This window comes from Drosophila navojoa, chromosome 3, assembly GCF_054131105.1.
Source record: "Drosophila navojoa isolate 15081-1374.11 chromosome 3, UAZ_NAV_1.0, whole genome shotgun sequence".
NCBI classification, from domain to species: Eukaryota; Metazoa; Arthropoda; class Insecta; order Diptera; family Drosophilidae; genus Drosophila; species Drosophila navojoa.
In genome coordinates this window covers 1426450-1442068 of record NC_142891.1, presented here as the reverse complement: position 1 = coordinate 1442068, position 15619 = coordinate 1426450, and the positions used below count along the sequence as shown (strand labels likewise).

The 15619-nt window shown below is 44.3% G+C and overlaps 5 protein-coding genes across 10 annotated transcripts; 2 read left to right on the top strand and 3 right to left on the bottom strand.

The window, feature by feature from the left end:
- Nucleotides 1–182: 182 nt before the first annotated feature.
- Nucleotides 183–723, bottom strand: LOC108649728 (uncharacterized). Its single transcript, XM_018098755.3, has one exon. The coding sequence runs from the start codon at nucleotides 616–618 to the stop codon at nucleotides 232–234; it is 387 nt and encodes a 128-aa protein (XP_017954244.1). The 5' UTR covers nucleotides 619–723; the 3' UTR covers nucleotides 183–231.
- Nucleotides 724–967: 244 nt separating this feature from the next.
- Nucleotides 968–8853, bottom strand: LOC108649701 (putative phosphorylase b kinase regulatory subunit beta). 6 transcript variants are annotated; one of them, XM_018098719.3, is made up of 13 exons: nucleotides 8691–8853; nucleotides 8454–8629; nucleotides 7234–7586; nucleotides 6973–7168; nucleotides 6770–6921; nucleotides 6162–6710; nucleotides 5743–5769; nucleotides 4785–4799; nucleotides 3158–3262; nucleotides 2523–3095; nucleotides 1839–2455; nucleotides 1501–1773; nucleotides 968–1440 (listed from the first exon to the last, which is right to left on the bottom strand). In XM_018098719.3, exons 1-13 carry the CDS (start codon nucleotides 8708–8710, stop codon nucleotides 1146–1148), a joined length of 3351 nt encoding a protein of 1116 aa, XP_017954208.1. In that variant the 5' UTR covers nucleotides 8711–8853; the 3' UTR covers nucleotides 968–1145. The 6 variants fall into 6 exon arrangements, with proteins under 6 accessions (XP_017954208.1, XP_089113073.1, XP_017954209.1 ...); XM_089256947.1 differs by lacking the exon at nucleotides 4785–4799 and adding an exon at nucleotides 4432–4467; XM_018098720.3 differs by lacking the exon at nucleotides 4785–4799.
- Nucleotides 8854–9092: 239 nt separating this feature from the next.
- On the top strand, nucleotides 9093–11097 carry Eogt (EGF-domain O-GlcNAc transferase). The gene is made up of 3 exons (XM_018098729.3): nucleotides 9093–10302; nucleotides 10361–10575; nucleotides 10632–11097. The coding sequence occupies exons 1-3, from the start codon at nucleotides 9352–9354 to the stop codon at nucleotides 11008–11010; spliced, it is 1545 nt and encodes a 514-aa protein (XP_017954218.1). The 5' UTR covers nucleotides 9093–9351; the 3' UTR covers nucleotides 11011–11097.
- Nucleotides 11098–11245: 148 nt separating this feature from the next.
- PIG-Wa (Phosphatidylinositol glycan anchor biosynthesis class W a) lies at nucleotides 11246–13046 on the top strand. Its single transcript, XM_018098732.2, has 2 exons — nucleotides 11246–12191; nucleotides 12246–13046. The coding sequence occupies exons 1-2, from the start codon at nucleotides 11330–11332 to the stop codon at nucleotides 12845–12847; spliced, it is 1464 nt and encodes a 487-aa protein (XP_017954221.1). The 5' UTR covers nucleotides 11246–11329; the 3' UTR covers nucleotides 12848–13046.
- Nucleotides 13047–13222: 176 nt separating this feature from the next.
- LOC108649719 (uncharacterized) lies at nucleotides 13223–14418 on the bottom strand. Its single transcript, XM_018098744.3, has 2 exons — nucleotides 14105–14418; nucleotides 13223–13868 (listed from the first exon to the last, which is right to left on the bottom strand). The coding sequence occupies exons 1-2, from the start codon at nucleotides 14304–14306 to the stop codon at nucleotides 13312–13314; spliced, it is 759 nt and encodes a 252-aa protein (XP_017954233.1). The 5' UTR covers nucleotides 14307–14418; the 3' UTR covers nucleotides 13223–13311.
- Between the last annotated feature and the right edge of the window lie 1201 nt (nucleotides 14419–15619).

The following is a 15619-nucleotide window of genomic DNA, read 5'->3' as shown; positions in this document are numbered from 1 at the left end:
TCAGGTCTTATTCTTGAAGATCTTGAGTCTTCAAATCTTTATATATTATTTTTCAGCTCCAATTTACTTTAGGTACAAATCTTCAATGGAAACTTCAATTGGACTCCTCCGAGCTCGACAAGACATCGGAATTCAATTTATTTAACAAATTTAAGCACTTAATAAAAAGATTTTTCGCCACATTTATAAATAATATAAAATTCGTAAATATATTTTCTCTTTACAACTCGTTCATGTAATGCGCGTTGAGCAGTTGCGATAGTGCGTAAATTTGCTGTCGCTGCTGTCGAGGCTGTTGGCGCTGTCGTTGCTCTGCTGTCGATTGAATTTGATGGCTGGATAGACCTCCTCCCATTGGGATTCGCTGCGACTGAGCACACCGCGCCGCCTCGGAGTCGTAAAGGCGTTCTCCTGCTGGCCACTCGGCTGCTTTTGACTGGCTTTGATGGAGTTGGCGCGCGCCGCTGCGTTGGGCAAAGGATTGTTGAGCATCTGCGTCACACTCTTGGACAGGCGAATGGATTGTATGCGATTGTAGCCGCTGCCTGTGGGCTTATAGCGCTCCAGCTTGGACGTGAGCCGCGCCATTTCAGTGCTCATCCACTCGGGTGCTCGCATGCTGACTCGTCAAGCTCTGTAAACGTACTAAACAGAGTGAGCAACGAACGCGTTGCTTTTATAGCCCCACAAAGGCCTGAAGGTGATATAACTGGAGGGCACTGGCACGTAATCGATAGACCTTGCATAAAGCCGAACTGCAGGGCTTGACAAGTCAAACAGATTTGCCAGAGGCTTGCACAAAAAGAACCTTGCAACTGACCTATTAACTAAGCACTGCCCCGGGCAGGTGCAACATTTTGTTGTGGTTTGCAATAAACTAGACTAAGAGGCGTAGCCCGGCCTTGTACGGCTCGTTAGTAGTTGCCGCCTTCTATGGGTCACAATAGAACAGAGAGAACAATCGGCCTTATTTATATAGATAACATTTAATTAAACACTAACAGGACAAGAAGATGAATAGGTAGCACATATTAAAATCAAAACAGAACAGGCTATGAAATTCGATATACTTTGGATAGTGGTACAAGTATTTTCCTCTTTCGGTCAACAAAGATATGCTATGTACAAGGGCTAAGCGACATATCTTAGGAGACCTTGCAATTGTCATCGTGCAAGTGATCCCCGTCGAGCTGCACGTCATCCTCGGATGTGGAGAAGACGCCGCCCTGCAGAACTTTATTGACGGCTGCGCGGGCCAAGTAGCCGGTGGTCTCCGAATAGGGCAGAGAATAGAAGGCGGTCAGATCTTCCTGCCTCTGGCCCTGCTGCTCCGACGACTGGGGCTGTTTCTGTATATTGTTGTCCTTGCAGTACATGGCAAAGGCCTCGGCAATGATGCCATCCAAATCAAGCGCCTGCTTGAAATGCAGCTCCGGATTGCTAAAAGGATGAAGTATTAGATTTACGTCTTTAGTATCAATTTTTTAGGATGTGCTTTACCGATTCAGTATGGTGGCCACAATGCATAGTAGCTCCACGGTTATCTGCCGCCGTTCGGGCCGATCGATGCAGATTAGTGTCTCTTCCACAAGCAAATTGAACGTCAGCTCGCCGCGACTCATGCTCGTCAGTGTGGGTGTGGCGGGCAGATGATGTCCCTGCGTTAGAATGCCCTGTGGAGTGCGCTGCAGAATCTCCCAGATCTTGTTGTAGAAGTGCTTAGGCACACGGCACAGGCAGCCCTCCAGCTGGCGGCGCTGCAGCGTGGTGAGCCTACAAGAGAATTTGCAGAGTTTCAATAGGACACTTGGAATACTCCTCATGCCATGTATACACACTTTTCTTCTACAGCCCACTCGCTGACTGTGAGCACCTTCTGCAGCAGAATGCGCACCTGGAAGGGCGACAGATTGTCCACATCGATGCTTTGCTGGCCAGAGATTTGCAGATAGATGCGCATAGCCTCGAGCACCCAGCCAATGCGTATCTTCAGGATGCCACGAAACATGGACGGATTGGTGGCAATCAGACGGCCGCAGTAGAGCACCACCTCCTGCTGCAGCACAGCCTGGATGACATCATACGGCTGCACACTAGTGTACATCACATTCTGAATCTCCGCTGGGGTCATGGGCTTATCGAAGACCGTTTCCTTCTGGCCGATAATGCCAACGGTCAGCTCCTTGCCGTTCACCAGCACAGTGGTGATAAACGGACTGATGGAGTCAACAATATGGTGCAGCAACGAGGAACAGTAGCGCACAGCGCGCCAATAGCGCAGCGAGCCGGCGCGATGGTAGAGCTGCGTCAAGGCCGTGCTCACATTGAGGCCATTCACCTCGAAGTGGGGGCCCTCGCGGTTCAGCAGAATGCCCCACAGCTGGCACAGGCAGTAGATGGACTCGGTGCTGCGCAGCGCATTTATGATATCCGGCGTGGGTTTGCTGTCAAAATGCTAGGCAAGAGAAAGGTAAGAGAAAGTTAATCCGGTCAGTTTCAGATTAGGGAAGGGCTCAACTTACTGCCACGGAGATCTTCTCCTCCACATAGGTCAGTGCCTTGGGCACATCTGTGAGCGACTGATAGCCTATGTACTCGTGATTGATTTGCGAAAAGGCATTCTCGTTGTCTGTCAGATCGTTTTGGTTCATGAAATCCAAGTGCTCGATGCACGAGCTGCTGATGAGATTCTGTAGTCGGCCGATGCGCACCTTCATGCCGTCGCAGTAGCCCTTCTTCAGCATGGCCAGCAGGTCCAGCATCTCCTTGAACTGCGGATCCCGCATGTGCTCCTCGCGTATCAGCAGGCAGACGGTGGGCCGGCCCGACAGACGCCAATACTTGCCCACAAACTGCAGCTCTGTCTTGATGTCGTCAATCAGCAGCGCCATATCGCGGTACAAATAGAAGTCCGACACCTCGAAGATGAGCGGATAGCAGAGCACAGTCATGCCGCAGATGCGGTAGACCTTGCTGGTGCCCAGCGAGCCAACGGGACGCGGGGGACGGCCCGAGAGGCCGACCTTGTGATTGACGCCCAGATGCTGATAGACCTTGATCAGCTCCGTTGAGCTCCAGATTTGCACGGGCTCCACCTGTAAGCGAGCAAGCGAGAAATTAGTGATACACATAAAGTGCAATAACTGTACTCACTCACCTCATGGGGTGTCTGCGTCTGTATGCCGTAGGTGGCCATCATGGCCTGCAGGCGCATCGACTCAGCGATGAGCACGATTTGCACCACCAGGTCTGTGGCGGTGCCCTGTAAGCATCGAAAACAGTTAGCAAGGCTGACAGACTCCACGGCATTCCGATATTAAGGAGTTAGACAATGCATAGAGCCAATTCTTTACATGAGTGTGTAAAAAATTATGCTAGCCAAATGCCAAAATGCAGAAAAACAACATAGCATAACAATCATAAAAGAGACACAGAAAGTGAAGGGGGCGGGGGAGGAGGAGGGTTTGAGGAGCTGGGAAAGGTGTGGAGCATACAGGACAAAGAGGTGTTGATGACTTCAAACATGCCACGGACAAAAACACTAAAAGAGAAAATGAAAAACACAATAGAATAGCAAAATGTACAAGGAACATATAAAATTAATTACAAAAAGGGTTTGGCATAATTTATTGTACATTGTTTAAGACTTAAACAGACACAAAAATAAAATTATTTTAGTTATTGGGTGAGAATAATTTTTGTATTACGCACAAGGCTGCAAATCAATTACAATGCAATTTAAAAGCTTTAATTGCTCGGATTATGAATGAAATACATTTTTTAAGAAACAATTTATAGAAAAAAAATTAAATATAGATTTCTTCTATTTTATTTTTAAAATTTTTAATTTTATTTTTATATATATATTTTTTGATTGCTCGGATTATGAATGAAATAAATTATTTAAGAAACAATTTAAAGAAAAAGAAAAATTAAATATAGATTTCTTTTATTTTATTTTTTTTTTTTTAATTTTTAATTTTATATTTTTTATATATATATTTTTCGATTGCTCGGATTATGAATGAAATAAATTATTTAAGAAACAATTTATAGAAAAAAATTTAAATATAGATTTCTATATTTTTTTTTTTTTTTTTTTTTTTTATTTAATTTATTTTATTTTTTATATATATTTTTTTTATTATTTATGTTACATCGGCAACTCTTTTCTTGAATTAAAATTCTTGTTGTCGATTAATTAAATCATTTTTTACTTATTATTAATTGTTTTTAAACATTTTTTTTTTTTTTAGATTTTGCAGCCCCGTTTTATTAAATAAAATAAATATCACAGATAATTAGAGATGGTGAAACCGAAATTTAGGAAATTCTTTGCCATTTGAACTGCCAATTTGTTGCCTAGACAACGCGCAATGAGATTGAGATTGAGATTGAGAGCCCGCTGATATTACTTGAGTGACAAATTACCTGCGGGGTATCCAATATTAGCGGTACGCGTCGGTTCTATTTTAATTTTGGTTCGTGATGGTATTATTTAGTAGAGAAATAAATAATTTAACAAGGGCTTTTAATAGGTTAACAAACTTGATTCATGATCGCATTCAAGCGAAAGTAGCGCAAACTGTTTTTCTAGTCTTGTGGAAGCGCCCCCCGCAAATCAAACAAAGTAGTTAAAAATTATAGAAAACAAAAAAAATCAACTTTAAACTATTTAATTGCTTGCTTTGATGGGTTAAGTACATAACGGTTAGGGAACAAGAAGCCAAACTGAATACTACGTAGATGGGTCGATGCCCAAGATTAGGTGAACCATTACTTACAGTGCCCGGTTTAGCCTATGCATTTATGTAGTAGTAGAAGAGCGTGTGTAGGAACAAAATATGCAGTAGATTGATTTTTGTTTTTTTTTTGGTTTTGGTTTTTTTGTTTTTTTTGATAGATAAGAACAGAGTACCGAAAAGAGTAAAGAAAAAACTTGTTTGATTTAGATACAAATAAGCAGAGGAGGGTAAATAATGTCACTATATACAATTAACACAGCCACAAGTAAAAAATTATTATTTCTTGATTATATTTTACACTAAATAGCTAATAGGCATAAGTATTTTAAGTTTGTATGTGTGTGTGTGTATGTATATGTGCATCCCAGTAGGAAATGTGGGGATATGTTTTATAGGAGAATTACTGAACTAAAAAAAAAACAAAAAAAAAAAAAAAGAAATAAAAGGAATGTACCTGATACAAGTCCTTACCACTCTATAAAAAGTGTTTTTAATAAAACTTTGCTCTATATTGAAAAATAATTGATCTAGAATTTGAATAAATAAATTTGGAATTAATTTTTCAAAATTTGTTTAAAACTCAGGAAATGATTAAATTCTTTGCCAGCCCAAATAATCAATTAAATAATTAATACAAAAATGTTGAGCATTTTTTGTTTACTATAAAGTTTCCTCAAGTCGATAAGAAGCTCCCCAAAACTGAAATTCCTGCTGGGATGGATCGTTATAATGCCGAATATGTACTCTATATACAATGTATATATATACATATGCATAGTTCGATCAGTGCTTGGTGTGTGTGTGTCGCCAAATATTTGAATTTGGATAAGAATTTTTATTCTAATGTGCAGAAACAACTGATAAAAGTTAAAAAAAAAAGCGCATAAATTTTGTATACAAAAAATTTGGATAACATATGTATGTATATAGATCGCTTATGACGTTCTACTTGGGTGCGAGTAATTTTGTAGCATATGGAATTTGTGGGACTACTTACTTTGTGTTTATCATCGAAAGCTTTGCCCTGTTTATAATATTGTATGCCAACCAATAGAAATATTTTAGGGATTGTGGATAAGTACGATAAGGTTTTTTGATTTCGTTTTCGATTGTAGCAGTAGTATGTACGTGGTAGTAAAAAAAATGTACACGATTTATATGTATGTATGTGTATGGTATAAGTAGTATTAAATAGCCAATTCAAATACGTAACCCATGGTAAGGAGATTAAGAGAACATTACAAATCAATTCGAATACCAATTAGACAGCGAACGCAGACACACACAGCAGACACACAGTAAAGAGCAGCAGCGGCGGCGCTGGCAGATAGCTGAGCCCCTGATCCCGGGCCAGTGATTGATGTTCATAGATAGATATGTGAGAAGTACCCTCTACCCGCTCCGCCATGAACTTACCTGAAATGCGGAGTAGCGACCCGCACGGCGTGGACGATTGTAGCTGGGCAAATAGCGCCTGATGGGGTCCAGTTCGTTAATGTGCAGCAGTCCAGCTGTCAGCAGTTGGGCGATGATGAAGAACGATTGGCCCCAGAGAAACAGGGACTGCGAGGGCGCACGCATATAGGAGCCCTCGCCGTCGGGCGCATAGTACATGGTCACGACTGGATCGCCGTTGGCATCGGTGTGCAGGCAGCGGCGCAAATCATTCTGGTACTCCTCAATCTGCTCATTGTTGTTCTTGAAGACGCCGTCGATGATCATGGTTATGAAGAACAGTGGCCATTCGCATTCAAGGCCCTCGAACTCCTTCAGCTCGCCGGGCTGGTAATAGCGACGCGTTTTGTCCTCTGCTTTGCTGAGGAAGCCGTCGCGGGTGAAGCGCTTGAAGCCCATTTTGCTGCGCAGGCGATTGACCACATTCTGTTTGGTCTGCTCAACGAGACGATCTTCGTGTGAGGCAAACGCTGGGAAAGACAGTGTCAACAGCAGCGATGCATCCACGCCCTAAAAGAGGGAGAGGTTTTACATAGGCTGATATGTATAGTAATATATGAATATATTGCCTTGGAGCTAGATTCACGCGGCAGCATCGTCTCGAAGATGCTGCGATTGCGATTGTGCGCATCAATATCTACGTAGACGACGCTCCAGGAGGCGCCCTTCTCGCCAAACAAATTGCAGCCGTTGATGGCCTCCAAAGCGGACTTGGCCATGCCTAAAATATAGATGATCAGTAACGATCTACAATTCAAATTAACTGTCCTACCTATGGAGGAGGCATGTATCTCTGGAGTGCCATTGTTGTACTTGGAGCCGCGCTCCCACATGCCAAAGTCGGGCGTACGATACGCGCGCTCCACATAGTAAACCAGATTCTGCACAAAGGCCACCTCATCGTGCGTGTATATGATCTGCAGTCCCGATGTAATCATCTGCACCAGAAACAGCAAATACAAGGAGACCTGCAATGGAAAGGTATCTCGGTTAGTCAAGCCTCGGTGAGTCAAGTACTGCATTTCCTACTCACACAATCGATTTGCAAGTGATTGTAGAACTCATCGGGATATATCTTTTCGCCCGTGTGCAATTGGAATTTGCTGTGCAGCGCATGCTGATTGGACTGACGCTGCTTAAAGAGCTCCACCCTCGCCGCCTGCTTCACCCAGCACTCCAGAATGCCGCGCATGCACTTGACTGTGCTCTGGCCAAGCTCGTAGGACTTGCCGCGATCATCGTCAATGCGCCTGTAGGCCTGATACAGGCTCCATACTGCCGCTGCACAGTAGACACTGTCCCGTACCGAGCCCACGACTTGGTCGGTGCTCATCACCGGAAACAGCCCAGTGATGGGGCTCTGGTAGCGCAGCAGTTGGCGTTTAACTAAAGGTGGGAGAATGGTAAAAATATCAAAATTAATATATGACTGCGACGGACTAAGCAATAAATATATTTATAAATCAGTCGTCAATATACCCACCTTCATGAACGAGGTATTCAAATTACAGCAGACAAATAAATAAATGTAACAGATTTCGTCTCAAGCACACACACACTCTTATACATTCCATCGCATCAATCATGCAGGAGCGACAGCAAACCTTTGAGTGTGTGCGTTGCTACTATCGCTCACGTATATGTATGTAGAGAGCAAGGGAGAGTAGGCAAGCCCACGTCTGGGTGACATTCAGAGTCAGAGTCATTAAATAGTGGGAGTGCGCCCATCTCCCTCTAACTACTAGCATATGTGAAGAGAGTAAGCTAAAGTAAGCATGTGTTGCTCGTTCTACAGGAGATGACTTAGGAGAATACAATGTGAAATTAGCACGAACTAATTCTGTGTGTATGTCTCTTATACTCATCATACACTCGCTATCATATATAAATTAGAATTTAGTTAAGTGTCAATGGCTTTAGCACGCATGCCGCGGCAGCATGCTTTGAGACTTTGTTTACAAATGTAAATAAACAAACCGTTCATTTGCCGTGGCGATCAGAGCGCGTGAGAGAGGGAGAGAGAGCGAGACAGAATACAGAGGGAGGGAGAGCAACAAATCGCAGACGCTGGCCAAACAGCTGCCGTTATTTAGGGGCAAACATTGCGAACTATTTATAAATAGAACGCGCTGCGTCGCATCGTGGCAGTAAATTAAAGCTAAATTGGCTGCCCTACACAGACGCCGCCAAGGTTATATAAAACGAATGCAGCTCGATAGAGAATGGTGCTTCCGTTTGATTTTTGCTAATTACCGATGCCATAGTAAATGTCCAGCTGCTTGACCGTGTCCTCATAGTTGATGGTCTTCAGAAATTGATCCAGATTGATGTCCTCCAAGCTATTGTGTCTGCCACTTGTCGATATGCCACTGTTTGTGGCGCCTCCTCCAGCTGCGCTCCCGCCAGGTGTTGTAACTAATACGCCGAGTCTGTAGGGCAAATTTCCATAACGTATCATTTGAAAATATTGTATTTTATTCTAATACTTACGATTTCGGCACATTACGCATTGTAGTTGGCTGCAATTAAACGCCTTTTCTGGCTTTAATTGCGTGCTTTAATTAAAAATGTATACGCAGAAGAAAAATATATACCCTTCAAGAAGTCAAATGTGATTTGCAATGAGACCAGCTGCTCGCACAGACACATGCGCGTATTTCACAAGGTGGCAGCATGGGCAGTCGAGTTGCTCAGGCATGTGTGACGTCAGAGTGTGTTATGATGTTGCAGTGTTCATGAAACCACTTCAAGGAATTTGTAATTAATGTATATGTGATTGCATATTGAAGAGCTATGTATGGATGTTGTATGTTATAATATGGTCTAGTCTCTCATATCGCGTTTGCTTATAATTCTGCATGGTATGGCCACCCTGTCTCTTGAACAGCTGTCACGAACAGCTGCCGGTCCCAAGCAGGTTTTTCTTGTACCTCTCTTTCTTCGTCTTGGCATGTAGCACCTTTTTGATGGACGAGCGCGACGGCTGCTGTCGTTGGAATTAACTAAATCATAATCATCATCTATCAGCCGAACAAGTGAGATCATCTGCCCATTGTTGGCCATGAAATGCAGCCGCTGATGTGAAATGTGAAGAGCTGCAACGAGAAAGCTCAGTGAACGAAACGAATGTACTTAAAATAGTCTTGTAAGGATGCTGCCACTGCTAATACTCTTCAATGCGCTCCAGCTGAGCCAGATACTTGCCCAAAGCAGTTCGGATGTGGTGAAGCTGCCCAATTTGCCATCCGATCATCTCATACGCTACCTCAACACTTTTCCCAAGCTCAAGAAACAAGTGGAAGAGATTCGCGTGGAGTCGCCCGCCTGCTGGGGACACGAGCGCAATTGCACCGCCGAGGCGCGCTTCCAGACGCCTCACTGTCCCGGTGAACATACCGGCTGGGTGCAGAGCAAGGAGGCGCAGGTGCAGACCTTCTACTACCAGGCGGACTTCGGCTTCATCCAGCAGCAACTGTCGGAACTGACGCCGCAATGCATGCCCAAGTATCTGTCGGACTCCTCGCTGGAGTGCACGCGCTACCTGCGCTTCTGCCGTGGTCGCAACTTACTCATCGATCTCCGCGATCTGCCGCAGCGCAAGGAGCGCATCCGATACCACATGGACGTGCTGAAGCCTGGCCAGATTTTGGGCCACTGCGAGCTGAATCGCACGCGTCTCCAGGGCGAAATGGATCACATAGGCTCGGCGCTGCAGTCGTGGGCGCCTGAGCTGCGCTACTTCGATGTTCTGCCCCAGCCGGTGCTGGAGAGCGGAGCCTGCGACCTGGTCGTCAACGCGCCCACCTTCATCATGAAGATCGACGCCACTTATAACATGTATCACCATTTCTGCGATTTCTTCAATCTGTATGCCTCGCTCTTTGTCAACCAGTCCCATCCGGCTGCATTCAACACAGATGTGCAGATTATCATCTGGGAAACATATCCGTATGACTCGCCTTTCCGGGACACGTTCAAGGCTTTCACACAGCGCCCCATTTGGACGTTGAGCGAGGTGCAGGGCAAACGGATTTGTTTCCGCAATCTTGTTTTGCCGCTTCTGCCGCGCATGATCTTTGGCCTCTTCTATAATACGCCCATTGTGAGTGATCAATGCTGCAGTATTATCTTATCTTAATCCCTATCTCTTTTCTCCACAGATCCAGGGTTGCTCCAACAGCGGACTCTTTCGCGCCTTCTCTGAGTTCATTTTGCATCGACTGCAGATACCCTACAGGCCGCCGCCAGTAAGGAAGCTGCGCATCACTTATCTATCTCGTCGCACAAAGTACAGACAGGTGCTCAACGAGCAGGAGTTGCTTGCCAGACTTGAAGCCAATGAGGATTACGAAGTACAGCGTGTCTCATACGAACGGTAAAACATGGATAAACACTTTAAATTCTATATTTCATGGGACTATATTCGTACAGCATCTCCTTTGTTGACCAATTGGAGATTACAAGAAATTCGGACATGTTGATTGGCATGCATGGCGCGGGTCTGACACATTTGCTCTTTCTGCCCAATTGGGCTTGTCTGTTCGAGCTGTACAACTGCGAGGATCCCAACTGTTACAAGGATCTGGCACGCTTGCGTGGCGTACACTATGTCACCTGGGAGCATCGCGATCTGGTCTATCCACAGGATGAGGGTCACCATCCGGATGGCGGTGCCCATGCCAAATTCACCAATTATCGCTTTGACGCGGATGAGTTTGAGCGCCTGGTGACTCAAGCAGCCATAGCGGTGCGTGCCCATAAGGATTACCAGCAGGCAACAGCAGCACTAGCACAGCATGATGAGCTTTAGTTTAATCTTAACGCTTTGTGATTTGATTGACCAATGCATTTATTTGTTTTTAAAAGTAAACTGACTCTCGATATGACACCTTTAAAAGTCGATAACATTTCGATTGTGGCGGCATCCGATAAGAGTGGCAACTTCTTCAAATCACAAATGTCTGCTTTTGCAAACGATGCGATGATTAATTGTTTAGAATTTAGTGTTTTGGTAAATTTCCGCCTCTGTGGCAACGCTTCGAAATCAGCAGTGTTTTGTTTATACGCGTTTGGAAGTTTGTGTAAACCTTATCCGAAAGACCGGTTACTTACTCTATTTTCTGTTTATTATGGGTCATTCGGGAGCTACTTTCACTAAAATCTATCACTACGATGCCTTTGTTACCGCCGATAAATGTCTGCTATCAGCGCCACTTCACATCTTCCAAAGCTACATGGGGCAACCTGTCTGCAGTTCGATGGATATCGAAACTGTGCGAAAGGGCCAGACCTACTGCCCTTGGGCTATACTGCGAGACAGTTTAAGTGTTTTGCCGATAATATTGCCTACGTTGCTGGGTCTCACATTATCGCAGCTGCTCTGCCATCGCTTGTCACAGCGTTCTCTGTGTCGTTTCCTTCTGGAATTCCTTCTGATCGCCCTGCCCACAGTCTGCAGCAATACAGTGACTAGTTCCTATAATAATCACTACTGCATACTGGTTTCAACATTGATCGCTCTGCTGCTCCTGCGCTGTGGAACTTGGCGAGAAGCTGCAGCTACACACGTCTACGAGGTTGGCAAGAAGCCTCCGGCAATAACCCTGCTAAGAGCAGCGTCTTACATCTGCACTGGCTGCGTCATCTTGGCTGTGGACTTCAGAGCCTTCCCCATTGCGTGGCGCAAGAGTCGTGAGTATGGCGCCGCCCTAATGGACATCGGCATAGGAATGTTCGTCATGTCAATGGGCGTGGTCTCGCAGCGTGCCCAGAACTTGGCTGACATAAGGCGAGTGCTGAAGGTTGTCTTTCCCCTGTTGCTGCTTGGCTTGGCACGCACTGTGGTCATCACGCTGATCAACTACCAGCAGGACGAGCATGAATACGGCAAACATTTGAATGCGTTCTTTACGCTGGGCCTTACCAAGCTGTTGGCCAGCCTCTGCAGTCTGCTCGCACGCTCCGACAAGCAGCTGTTGCCGTTGTCACTGGGTGAGTCGTCGAGTAGCTAGAGGCTCCAACTAAACTAATCGATATCATTTACAGCTATTCTTGTGCTTCACGAGCTGCTCTTGCAGCAGGGTCTCTCAGCGTATGTCATGTCGCCAGGCAACCGCGATAATTTCTTGAGCGCTAATCGCGAGGGTCTGAGCGCATTGCCTGGCTGCACCTCGCTCTATCTGCTCAGCGCCTGGGGCGGCAGGTGGTACAAGGCCATGGACAAGCTTAACTATGGGCAGTTCCTAATCAAGCTGCGCAAAATGCTGCTGGTAACAGCTGCGGCCTGGCTGTTGGTCTTCGCTAGCGTCTTTCCCTGCGGCATAGCACGCGTCACCTTCAACGCGGGCTATGTCCTTTGGCTGTTCGGCATTGGCACGCTGCTGCTGCTGCTCTGCTCGTTTCTGTTCGAGCTCTGCCTGATGTCGCCGACGGAGAAGCTGACGCCTTTGCCCACCCTAGTGGAAACTATCAATTTGAACGGCCTCACATACTTCATGATCTGCAATTTCCTAACGGGCCTCGTCAACTTAACGCTGAACCCGGGCGAGCGCAGCAGCGGCGAGTGCGTGGCCATACTAATGTTCTACATGCTGCTCAGCATGGGCATGGTCTATGTGCTGTTTCGCAAGGGCATTCGCATTGCCTAAGCTGCTGTGATAATTATGACCATAATGAAGTTCTATTTGTTTTTTAAGTAATTTCTAAGCAGCAAATGCTGTCCCCAACCAAGTATTATGCATTCATATATAAATTGTTAGACCAAAATTCCAAATTCACTTTTGTTGTAATGCAATATATAATAATTAAAAGCGTTTTCGTAGGGGTTACCTGACGACAAGATACCTCGTACTCGTACTTACTTATATATTGACGTATTCAAAATTTGTTTAATTTTTATATTGAGTCAAACTTAATATTTAATCTATATTTTTAGATATAATAAATAAATAATTATAAGCATTCACAATTTATTTCAAATATTTTTAAAATCTTTTCCACTAAAACATATATATATATATATATATATAAATTACTCATGTATAACGGTAAACTATGCAATGTCTATTTGCCATACAGAAATTTCGAATACCCAATGCAGACACATATGGTTCTAGCGATTCGACAGCGATTCGAAGGGCATGACCTGACCGTTGGGCGTGACCAGAAAGAGTATGACCGGCTCCTTGTCGCCCGACATGCTGCATGAGTCCGGCTCCTTGGCCGAGTTCTTGTACACCTCGTAGATGTGACAGCCGTTCTCGGAGCGCACCAGACGCGTCCACAGCCACTTCTTGCCCAGCTGCTGCAGATTGGCGGACAGCTTGGACTTGAGCCGGCCATATGCAATCGAGGCCTTCGACAGCGACACCTTCATGCGGTCCGATAGGCTGACGGAGTCGACACTCTGCTGTCTGCTATCGCAAGCGGGATGGGCAAAGTCGACGTGCGGCGTGCGCGGTCCGGCACAGCCGCCAGTGGATGGGCCCACAGAGCTCTTGGACTTCAGGCTGGACGTCTTGGACTTGCAGTTGCCCGTCAACTTGGCGCCGTCGATATTGCTCAAGCTGCTGGACATGCTGCACTTGGACATTTGGCCCGACGTGCAGGTGACCGAGGTGCAGCTGCTCTTGGCGCAAACAGGCGGCGGAGATTTGCATGGGGGGCTGGCTGTGGGCGGAGGAGTGTAGGGTTGTGAAGCCTATTAGAGCAAGACTTTGTGATCGAGGAAGATTAATTAAGTATACGAGGGCTGTTCAAAAAGTACCGCTGCGGCTGTAAACGGATGAAGAAGAAGGGGAAGGAGAACAAACCGCTCTAATATACCCAGAAGGTATTAGATAGGGAGCTATTCGATATTTTTTGAACAGACCTCGCAGAGCCAAGGCCTGGCCCACGCCTCATACCCAGCTGATGGCAGATTTTGGTGGCACCAAAGAAGTAGAGTATACGATCCAATATCGTCATAACGATCTCATCCGGATAGGGGGTGAGCGCATTCGTGAACGAGCACTGACCCACCCGCCGGCCAGAGCAGCTGACGGCGAGCGGCGCAGCTCCGCACGTTCGGCAGGGGTCCTTCCGCACCTGGCAGCAGCAGCAGCTCATCTCTTCCTTGGTACGATTGCAGCTCAGTTCTAGAAAATGGAATTTTATTCGAAACTTGTCTGAAATGTGTATTTGAGTGTTACTACGAAGGCTATTATATATGTATGTATAAGCCCTACCTATATACTATCGGCGTAGCACACATATTCCTGTGTCCGTTAGTGTCCACTTTGCCACTCAGCCCGGCTGTCGCTCGCGCTGGCAGATGTCAGAGGTGCGATATCCGGCTTAGCGCGGCTGCCTCCTGCCTGGGCGTCGCAAAAGATAAGATTTCTATTAAGGAAATGACAGAAATTGCGCGCATTGTGTCCACGGGCGATGCTGATGATGCTGTCGTGGATGGCGAAGAAGAAGAAGACGACGACGACGACGACGACGAAGCAGAAGAAGGTCCTTTTTTTCGCCCGTTGGAGCAGGGCAGGATATTTAATTTAATGACGCAAACAAAGCAACAGTCGAGCCTAGGCAGGTCAAAGGCGAACCAAGCCGAATGGGGCGGGGTGAATGGGGCGCAAATGACCAGCGAATGGGCTGCGTAGAGGGTATGTGCAGGGTATATTGACTAAGGCAGCGAACTGAGCACAGCTTGTGTAAATCAAGCAATGAGAGATATTTAAGAAAATAGAAAAATAAAAATAAATAAATAAATATAAATAAATAAATAAAAATAAATAAATAAAGAATTGAGAGATATTAGGGAGAATAGAAAATTAAATAAATTAATTAAAAAAGAAATAAAGGAATGATATTTATTAATGAAAATATAAAAGTAAATAAATAAATAAAAATAATAAAAAGAAATGCATTTTATTAGAAAAAATACAAAAATAAAAAATAAAGCAATGAGAGATATTAAAAATATATAAAAATAAATAAATAACAAAAATGACTTAATAAAGAATGGAGAGATATTAGGGAGAATAGAAAATCACATGATTTTTTTTTTAAATAAATAAAGAAATGCGAGATATTAAAGAAAACATAAAAATAAATAAATAAATAAAAACTTAATAAAGAATTGAGAGATATTAAAGGGAATAGAAAATTAAATAAATTTATAAAAATAAAAAATACAAATATGAGAGATATTTAAAAAAATATAAAAATAAATAAATATATATAAAATAACTTTATAGAGAAAAGAGAGATATTAGAAAAAATATAAAAACAATAAATAATAAATGTACAAAAATAAAGAAATGTGAGATATTAAAGAAAATAAAAAAATAAATAAAAATATCATAATAAGGAAATGAGATGTATTAAGGAAAATAAAAAATGAAATGAAAAAAAAAATGAATTTATAAAAATAA

What these genes read in the sequence shown, in the direction of transcription:
- LOC108649701 (XM_089256947.1), bottom strand. Translation starts at nt 8,710, where the DNA reads ATGCGTAATGTGCCGAAATC. An exon ending in GTCGCTACTCCGCATTTCAG is followed by an intron (nt 5,770 to 6,161) that starts GTAAGTTCATGG and finishes TATTATAAACAG; the next exon opens with GGCAAAGCTTTCGATGATAA. An exon ending in CTTTCGATGATAAACACAAA is followed by an intron (nt 4,468 to 5,742) that starts GTAAGTAGTCCC and finishes AAATTAAAATAG; the next exon opens with AACCGACGCGTACCGCTAAT.
- LOC108649719 (XM_018098744.3), bottom strand. Translation starts at nt 14,306, where the DNA reads ATGAGCTGCTGCTGCTGCCAGGTGCGGAAGGACCCCTGCCGAACGTGC. An exon ending in CAAAATCTGCCATCAGCTGG is followed by an intron (nt 13,869 to 14,104) that starts GTATGAGGCGTG and finishes CTCCGCCCACAG; the next exon opens with CCAGCCCCCCATGCAAATCT.
- Eogt (XM_018098729.3), top strand. Translation starts at nt 9,352, where the DNA reads ATGCTGCCACTGCTAATACTCTTCAATGCGCTCCAGCTGAGCCAGATA. An exon ending in TCTTCTATAATACGCCCATT is followed by an intron (nt 10,303 to 10,360) that starts GTGAGTGATCAA and finishes TTTTCTCCACAG; the next exon opens with ATCCAGGGTTGCTCCAACAG. An exon ending in CAGCGTGTCTCATACGAACG is followed by an intron (nt 10,576 to 10,631) that starts GTAAAACATGGA and finishes ATATTCGTACAG; the next exon opens with CATCTCCTTTGTTGACCAAT.
- PIG-Wa (XM_018098732.2), top strand. Translation starts at nt 11,330, where the DNA reads ATGGGTCATTCGGGAGCTACTTTCACTAAAATCTATCACTACGATGCC. An exon ending in GCTGTTGCCGTTGTCACTGG is followed by an intron (nt 12,192 to 12,245) that starts GTGAGTCGTCGA and finishes TATCATTTACAG; the next exon opens with CTATTCTTGTGCTTCACGAG.
- LOC108649728 (XM_018098755.3), bottom strand. Translation starts at nt 618, where the DNA reads ATGCGAGCACCCGAGTGGATGAGCACTGAAATGGCGCGGCTCACGTCC.